This window comes from Nicotiana sylvestris, chromosome 8, assembly GCF_000393655.2.
Source record: "Nicotiana sylvestris chromosome 8, ASM39365v2, whole genome shotgun sequence".
In the NCBI taxonomy this organism is placed as follows: domain Eukaryota; kingdom Viridiplantae; phylum Streptophyta; class Magnoliopsida; order Solanales; family Solanaceae; genus Nicotiana; species Nicotiana sylvestris.
The window spans coordinates 176,065,232-176,075,318 of record NC_091064.1 but is presented as its reverse complement, the minus strand read 5'-3'; the positions used below and the strand labels follow the sequence as shown (position 1 = coordinate 176,075,318).

At 34.5% G+C, this 10,087-nt stretch overlaps 1 protein-coding gene across 1 annotated transcript; it reads left to right on the top strand.

The window, feature by feature from the left end:
* Window positions 1-8,852: 8,852 nt before the first annotated feature.
* LOC138876041 (uncharacterized) lies at window positions 8,853-9,524 on the top strand. Its single transcript, XM_070154928.1, has one exon. It carries the CDS (start codon window positions 8,853-8,855, stop codon window positions 9,522-9,524), a length of 672 nt encoding a protein of 223 aa, XP_070011029.1.
* Window positions 9,525-10,087: the final 563 nt, after the last annotated feature.

Here is a 10,087-nt window from a genome sequence, read left to right as displayed (position 1 = left end):
GCTTCTTTCAGAACAAAACAAAACTCAAGAAAGTCCTGGGGCGAAGGATTGCTCATTGTATGTTTACAAACTCCAAACAATAGATGAGGAACCAGCAGCCAACACTTAGTTTATCCATGAATTCAAATAGGAATTAAGGTTGGAACATGAATGATCTTACCCACATATTTAAACTTGAGTTCACAGACCACTTTAAATACATACTTTAAAGTCCAAAACAATTTCAACCTAATTGCAACCTTATAAGCTCAAATCTGAACCTCAAAACAAGATGAAATACACAAAAATAGTACTAAAAAAAAACTAAACCAAGTTCGATGTTTGAACAGATAGTAGAGAATTGGTATTGATGGATTTCCTCATCTTGAATTACACAGTTTCACACTTGCACTTCACATACAATAGATCCAAGGCATACCTGGTGTTGAACAAACAAAGCCAAACAAAAGTGAAGGTTCAGCAAATGATCAGCAGCAGAAACAGCCCATGTTCAGTTTCAAACAGAAAGAAAAAGATGCAGCAGTCCAAAAAATGTTTCAATCGAACAGTACCCCAACCCACTTCTAACCAAACTTGTACTAATCCAAGCTCAAACCATTTTTAACCCCCAAATGATCAGAAATCACTTCAGAAATTGGATAAAAAACACAGATGAAAAAAAAACAATGAAACAGTGACTTTTTGGTGCCTTTTAGTCGTTTGTGTTTATTTGATTTTTATCTCTTAAAGCTCTCTCAAAACCAAATCATTTTCAGCTCTCAAATATACTAGCCTTCATTTCAGGAATTAGAGATCTAAGAAATCACAAAGAAACCTCAATGAAACAGTGAAATTTGCAGCCGTTTGTATTTTTCAGAATTTTAGCTCTTAGAAATCTGCCTTGAAAGGCAAGAAATGATGCCTTTATAGGCAAGAAAGTAGGACAGCCTCAGATTTTAGTTTTTTGCACTTTGCCCCTTTTTGAATTTTCATTCTAACTTAGGTGTCCCTCAATTACTGACTTGTTAACCAAGCTATCCTATTACAAATCTGAAATTCCATTAAGAACCCCCCACCCAAGCTTCTTAGAAGCTTCCTAATTAGTTTTTCAAAGATTCTCCACCTACAATCCCCAACTACCCCCTTAAACAACCTGTTATTACCCTCCCAACCAAACGGAAACTGAATACAATTGACCCAAGCTAATGGGTTCAAGTAAACCCAATTAAATCCTTCCTGCGCCTTTTAATTTTTAGGAGGCTTCTTTTGTCATTTAAAAAGCCCACGTTTTCACAAGCCAACCCACAGAGTCTCAAAGACTCGTGAAATTTAGGTTCAAAACAAAACGAAAATGTTTTCAAACTAGGAATCCCAAGCCATTACAAATCTGGAACCAACCACGCAAGCATAAACATGAAACAAAAATGGAAAAGTAAAGGGCATAGACAGGCGAGGATGAACTATAATAAGAAATGAACATCAATGACATAAGCGAAGAAAAATACCATTCCTGAAGATGAAGAATCAAACCGAAAGCACTCTGCCCAGTCGCAGGTAATTTGACCAGACCTCGACAAATCCGAGGTGAGTCGAAACTCACATTAATCAACGGCTCTTAACAAAGCCATTAGCTAATGTTAATTTCGAATCACAGCATGCCAAAATCGACGAAAAGAAGTGAAGAAGCGATAGCTCGGCGATTCCGGCTTTTAGATTGGAAATTTGAGGGACTCCATTGGGTGTTTTGGGAAACGAGGGCAAAGACGTGATTTAGCAAAGTCCAGCGGTTGCTTGGTATGAATTTGGGGCGATTTGGAGCAGAAACACCATAGCCATGGCGGATTAGGGCACAGATAGGGAGAAGACGAGGCACATAGGTGTTTGGAGTAAATGAGGAGTCTCTGACCCTTTCAGACATATTAATGGTTTGAAGAGATGGGTTTCAGACCGTTTGATGCATTAAAATGAATGGCCCAGATCTGCCGAATTCGAAACGGCATCGTTTGGTTGTAAAGAGGAATTGGACTGGGTATTAGGTCATGGGCTAACTGGGATGGGTTTTGTTCTGTTTGGGGTGGATCCGTTTGGGCTTGGAGATGTAATTATTCTTGCCCAAATCCTTTTTCTTCATCTCCCATTAATTCTTTTAGTTCCCTTTCTTTTCTCTTTTCTTTTTCTCTTTTTTTTTCTTCTGAAAATTAAAACTAAAAATCCTAAATTAAATTAAAAACCAAAGTAACTCATTAAAAATACTAACTAGTCCTAAATAATTAACACCATTAATAAATTAAAGAAAAACAACTCGAAAATCAAAAATTAAAATTAAAGGGTGCAAAATGACTATTTTTGTGATTTTCCTTTTTATAAAACAACTTAATTACTAAATAATTCTTAAAATAAAAAATTAACTCCTAAATGCACATGCAACACATTTTTTGTATTTTTCACTAATTAAAATGCACAAACAAAAATGCAAACAATTAAAAGAAAATGCCACGAAAATCCACAAAATTGCAAACATTGAAAGAAATTATTTTGTTTTGAATTTATGGGAGTAATTCATATAGGGAAAAAATCACGTGCTCACAATTATGAGTGAACAAGTAAGAAAATACAAAAAGAAATCTATAACTAAAGAAATTATATGCTCACAAATTCATAAAAATGCCAAATATTTTTCAATTTATGATCTTGTCCGAGTTATAATTATTTTGAACACTTTAAATCATATTAGTTTATAGAATATTGAATCACTTGTGTCCCTTTGGTATTTGTTAATTCTCCAGCTAAACTTGCTTCCTCATAACAAAATTATTCAATTATATCATTAAGAAACTTTAATAATTATGAAGACCTATCAACAAGACTTGATTGACGTGTCACTATATTAAATTATTTATGCAATAAAAAATGTGATACGAATTAAACTTATTTAATTAAATAAAATTATTAATTCTAAAAAAAATATCTTGAGTTTGGGCCCGGGCTTAGCACAAGCCTCCGACAACTAGTCTATCACCTAAGCAACATCTCCCTTAATGAAGTTTCTACTACTATAGTCAAATGGATCAGACCTCCTATCATTTTTGTCAAGCTCAACAGTGATGATAGATAGCATTTGTGGTGCTGGGGGTGGTAAGATATAGTATAGGCAGATTCATTATGGCATATTCCAGGCTATTGGGAAGAGGTTCTAGCAACTGGGCAGAAGCGCGTACTTTGCTATTTGGCATCAGATGGTGCATCTATAGAGGTTATAGGTTGGTCATTAGGGAGACGAAATTCTCTTCTCCTTCAAAATTGCATCACTGACGCGTGGTCTATTCCTTGGAGGATGGGTGAGACAACTTAAAGAATTGGTGGAAGGCCATGGTGTTATTACTCGGCACTGTTTTAGAGAAGCTAACAGATTCGCTGATAAACTAGCATCATCGAGCCACATTCTATTGATGATTGCACTTCCACTAATTGACAGATGGCAGATTCCTTCGATTCGAGTCAAGAAAAGAAAACTAAGTGGCCTCGTCTTTGACCCTCCTTGAAGTAACATCGTTATTGCTACTTTAGTGTTTTTATTGCTATAACATTTAGGTGCAATTGCTTCTAACCGTATGTACAATGTTCTTTTTTGGTGTAGAAGGCAATGGTATTTCCTACTTCTTCATATGTACTCTCTTCAAGAGTGACAATAATATCATGACTCGTTTAAGGAAAAAAGAAAAACCCTATAATTAGCTCCTTGTTCTTTAAATGAGCCTTTATTCGACATGGCTCTCATCAAACACCGTCCAGTAGTAAGTACATTAAATTTTCAACAAGAAATTCATTTGTGCCTAAGGATTATCCTTACTTGTAAATGGTTATATAAAGGTTGAAATTGTTATGAAATAAAAGTAATTTAGTAAAACATGAAAAAGAAATAAAAATAGAGAGAAGGAAGAGATTTTCTTCTTCAATTGTGTGTATTTTACTATATATTACAAGACCTTTATATAGGCATAAAAAGTGAAGAAAATATGTCATGGAATATGTCATTGAACATACAAAATATGTCATTGAATATATCATTAAGCATTTGAGATCAAGATCATGGAAGAAGAGTAGACATCCACCATAATGTGATATTTATCTTAACACTCCCCCTTGGATGTCCATAGATAATGTGCCTCGTTAAAACCTTACTAGGAAAAAACCCTATGGGAAAATATCCTAATGAAGGAAAAAGAGTACACATGTTTAGAAATAGCCTTTTGGTTGCCTCGTTAAAAACCTTGCAAGGAAAAACCCAGTGGGACAAAACCTTGTAAGAGGAAAAGAGTACAACGCGTATTAACTCCCCCTGATGAGAGCATCAATTCACATCCTTGATCATTCACATCCCAATCTTGTACACTAGTTTCTTGAAGGTTGACGTCGGTAGAGATTTGGTGAATAAATCAACCATATTATCACTTGAACGAATCTGTTGCACACTGATATCACCATTCTTTTGAAGATCATGTGTGAAAAAATAACTTTGGTGAAATGTTATAGACCTCAACCAAATACATTCTCGACTTGTTTCATGAATAGCAATTATCTCAGCATGATTAGAAGAAGTAGCCATGATTGATTGCTTAGTCGATCTCCAAGATATGACAGTGCCTCCACATGTAAACACATAGCATGTTTGAGATCAAGCCTTGTGTGTGTGCTAGATAAATACCCCACATCGGCATAACCAACAAGATCGGTATTGCAATCATTGCCATAAAATAAGCCCACATCGGTAATCCCCCTGAGATAACGCAATATGTGCTTAATTTCATTCCAATGTTTCCTTGAGCGGAGCTATATCTTGATAAAAGTAATTTAGTAAAACATGAACAAGAAATAAAAATAGAGAGAAGGAAGAGATTTTCTTCTTCAATTGTGTGTATTTTACTATCTATTACAAGGCCTTTATATAGGCATAAAAAGTGAAGAAAATATGTCATGGAATATGTCATTGAACATACAAAATATGTCATTGAATATATCATTAAGCATTTGAGATCAAGATCATGGAAGAAGAGTAGACATCCACCATGATGTGATATTTATCATAACACTCCCCCTTGGATGTCCATAGATAATGTGTCTCGTTAAAACCTTACTAGGAAAAAACCCTATGGGAAAAAATCCTAGTGAAGGAAAAAGAGTACACATGTTTAGAAATAGCCTTTTGGTTGCCTTGTTAAAAAACTTGCAAGGAAAAACCCAGTGGGACAAAACCTTGTAAGGAAAAAAGAGTACAACGCGTATTAACTCCCCCTGATGAGAGCATCAATTCACATCCTTGATCATTCACATCCCAATCTTGTACACTAGTTTCTTGAAGGTTGACGTCGGTAGAGATTTGGTGAACAAATAAACCATATTATTACTTGAACGAATCTGTTGCACATTGATATCACCATTCTTTTGAAGATCATGTGTGAAAAATAATTTTGGTGAAATGTTATAGACCTCAACCAAATATATTCTCGACTTGTTTCATGAATAGCAATTATCTCAGCATGATTAGAAGAAGTAGCCATGATTGATTGCTTAGTCGATCGCCAAGATATGACAGTGCCTCTACATGTAAACACATAGCATGTTTGAGATCAAGCCTTGTGTGTGTGCTAGATAAATACCCCACATCGGCATAACCAACAAGATCGGTGTTGCAATCATTGCCATAAAATAAGCCCACATCGATAATCCCCCTTAGATAACGCAATATGTGCTTGATTTCATTCCAATGTTTCCTTGAGCGGAGCTATATCTTGCTAAGACATTAACTGAAAAAGTTATGACAGGCCTTGTAGTGTTAGCAAGATATATTAGCGCACCAATTGCATTAAGACCAAGAAGCTCTTCATTATTTTCATGAGGTCGGAGTGGATCTTTATTTATATCGAGTAATCTTACAACCATCAGAGTACTTAATGAATGTGCTTTATCCACATAGAAGCTCTTTAAAATCTTTTTAGTGTATGCTGATTGATTAATAAAAATTTTATCTTTTATATACTCAATTTGTAGACCAAGACAAAAAGTCTTTCCAAGATCTTTTATTTCAAATTCTTTCTTTAAACAGTCTACTGCTTTAGGAAGCTATCTGGGAGTTGTAATGATATTTGAATCATCAACATACACAGAGATTATAACAAATTCAAATCCAGATCTTTTTATAAAGATACAAGGACAAATTGAATCATTCTTGTACCCTTCTTTCAATAGGTACTCACACAGGCGTTTATACCACATGTGCCCTGATTGTTTCAATCCGTATAAGGATTTTTGAAGTTTTATTTAATAAATTTCTTGGAAACATTAATAGACTTCAGAACAATTTTAATCCTTCAATGATTTCCATTATACGCATATCAAGTTTTCATGTATTGTCAGATTAAAACCTGAAATGATTATATCCACCATAAGAGACACATGTCTTCATATAATTAATGTGAGGATATTTACTAATTTTCTTGTGTCACAAGTCGTCTTTATGTCTATCGACTTGAACTTTTTGCACAAGAACACATTTATACCTCCATTGACTTTATACTTTTAGGTGTTGGGACTATCCGCCCAACTTCACATTTTTCAAGTGAAGTCAATTTTCATTGCGTATTTTTCATTTGACCAATCATTTATCGGTCCAAATTTCATGACAGATTTGAGCTCAAGATCCTCGTCAATATTAATAATATTGAGCGCTACATTATGTTAACAATATCATCGATGATCACTCTACGTCGGTTCCATTATTACCTAATAAAGACATAACTTAGTGAGATCTCTTTATCTCATTATTTTCAGGTACCTGAGCCTCTCACATGAGGTCTTACGAAGTGTTATGTCGTGGTGCTCTTCTAGAGCATTTGCCTCCTTATTATGACCATCTTGAACATTTGCCTCTCTCCTTCTTCAAGGAGTTTTATCTTTGGAACCGATTGGTCTGTTACGCTTCATGTGTGCCATAGACTCTATCCCTCATGGACTTTATTCTATTTGGAGCATTAGCAGTTGAAATATGACATTTAGCTTTGGGTCAGCAAATGCGTCTGGCAATAACTTGTAAATGAATTATCACTTGAACTTCAAGTTCATATTTTCTTGTATGAGGATTTATATGTATTCATAATAATTCATTTCACGTATTACTTTCTTAGCTGCCCATTTTCTCCCCCTAAAGTTGGGATCACCAACACATTTCCCAACCTTCTTTGGGAACCCATCTCTTTGCATTATGGTGGCATAAGCACATCCATATTTCTATATAGAAATTATTTGGTTCCTGACCCTGAACCGATTGTGATAGGGAGAAATTTTCATAACTTGGCTAGATGTGTACAAGTGCTACTGTATATTAAATAATACATCTCATACCAAAATTCATTTTTTTAGAGTTTTGTTCTCATAACCAATGATTTAGCTATAATTGGAGGCATACAATTTCTACTAAACCAACTTGGATTTAAACCAGTATTATCGAGATAAATCATCATAATTTATATTCTGGAACTGTGCTCTAATAATTTGAGCAAGCAATCTTGCAAAAGCCAAACTGCAAGTTGATAACAAATGCACATGTGACCATAGAATAAATGCATCTATTAAAAATCATATATTAGTAAATGGTCCACATGGCAGGTGACTGGGCCCATATATTTATCACCTTTTATTCGTTCCAGAAATCAAGGGATTCAATCCCAACCTTAACTAGTATATTATGAGAATAAGCAGCACAAGAGAATTCTTGAAGAATCTTCTATTATTCAATATATGTTAATATAATTCTTAATTAATTTTTCGCATCATAATTGAACCGGGGTGGTCAACCGGTCATGCCAACTAGTATTTATTTTAGTAAACCTCTAGTTTACTTGTGGCATATGATTCCAGCATCATGCTTATATTTGTGTAGTACAAATAGAAAGAAAACTGGGTAATCTTTCATATTTACCTGGTATGATTATAGAAATATGAAGATATTCAATCTTCCTTTCATTTATAGTCTCAATATGCCAATCACTTTGACTTATACATTTGAAATTCAAAAAGTTTCTTTTGAGATTTTATAATATCAATGTCATGAATAATTTTATTCATCCGGATAGTAACAAATTGGTTTTTCCGGAGCTCTTAACAACTTTTGTACTACAAGATCTTTTATCATACCATTCATATGGTAAATATCTCCTTCACGGAGAAACTTATATCATAATAAATTGTCATGGTCAGAATTATCATAAGCAAAATCATTTCCTGCTTTAATTTTGCCTTTAATAAATTTTATAAGGCATGACAAAATAACATTTGGCGTATCACATGTACGCGACCAATGACATATTCATGTAACCATACAATAATATTTATTCTGTTTATTTCACTCTAACCTCCCTTAGAGGTGAGTTGTGTGGTATTCATATAATCATGAATTGCATGTCTGTATTCATTGCTTTTATCACATATTGTCACATTCAACTTTAGGAATGAGTTTGCATTCTCAATGCTTATCACAAGTCACATTCTTTTCAAGGAATGGATCATAATCAGGAACGTGCTTTATTATTTTCATACCAATTTGATGATAAACATTGCCTTCACATTTTGAAGGACTATTTTGAGAACCCTTATTGTTCTCCTTTTATAATCATAGTGATGATTATTATTATTTTGATCTTTGGAATGCCCACGTTCGTTGTTCAACCATTTGTCTTCATTTAAACTTATTATGCACTGCTACCATTTGTCTTCGATATGAGTGGATGCACTTACGATTGCAAGATTTTAAAACCGTAAGTGAGTATAACTCTGCGGTATTTCGAATAACTTCCCAATTGAAATTATGTGGGGAAGTTATGAATGATGAGGATTTGCTAGAAAAAACTCTTACAACTTTCCATGCCTCAAATATGGTATTACAACAGCAATACCGTGAAAGGGGATTTAAAAAGTATTCTGAATTGATCTCATGCCTTCTGGTGGCTGAGCAACATAACACCCTTTTACTGAAAAATCATGAAGCTCGTCCCACAGGGTCAGCTCCGATTCCTGAAGAAAATATGGCAGCTAGACGTGATAAGTCTGAAAAAAGACAGAATAATAATCATGGCCATATGAATGTACGTGGGTATGGAAATGGCAAGAGACGATATGATAGTCGTCATCGTGGTGGTCATGGAAAACGAGAGAACAATATGGGTTCTCAAAATAATCCTTCAAGAGGCAAAAGTAGTAACTGCCACCGTTGTGGCATGAAAGGTCATTGGAAAATTGAATGTCGTGCACCTGAGCATTTTGTCAGGCTGTATCAAAACTCCATCAAAAGAAAGACAAATAATGTTGGAGCATCTTCTGCTAATGCCCCAGTGGAGTCACACTTGACCTTTAAAAATGATTTTGAGGCAGGGCCTTCAAACAAAAATGATGACAATGCCGAGGCAAATCTTGCTTTGAAAGATGATGATTTTCAAGGCCTCGATGATCTTACTCATTTGGAAGTTGAAGATTTCTTTGGAGATCAAAAGTAAAGTTTGATCATTTTATTGGGGAATGCAATTATGTTGTTATTTTCAGTGTTTTTATCTCATCTAAAGTTGTTTTTATTTTTAAGTAGTACTTAAGTTGTCTTATGTTGTTGTTGGAGATGTTTGTTTTCCGTATTTCTCATGATGTGCTTTTATTCTTTTTTTTTATGAAGAAATTAAAATTCCCCAGTCTTCAATTGGATCCAAGATGAGTAATGAAGATTTATGTCTTTTGGATATTGCTACAACTCACACAATATTAAGAGAAAAGAAATTTTTCTCTTATTTGGTTATGAAAAAGGCCTATGTTAATACAATATCCGGTAGTACAAAGTTGATTGAGGGCTCCGGAAGAGCGGCCTTATTATTACCCGAAGAAACGATATTAACTATTGATAATGCATTGTATTGTAGTAAGTCTCAAAGAAACTTGTTGAGTTTCGAAGCTATTCGCCAAAATGGCTACCATGTTGAGACATCAAACGAAGGAAAGGTTGAATACCTTTATATTACTACAATAAAAGCGGGTAAAAGATATGTGCATGAAAAATTACCCGCATTTTCTT

What these genes read in the sequence shown, in the direction of transcription:
- LOC138876041 (XM_070154928.1), top strand. Translation starts at nt 8,853, where the DNA reads ATGAATGATGAGGATTTGCTAGAAAAAACTCTTACAACTTTCCATGCC.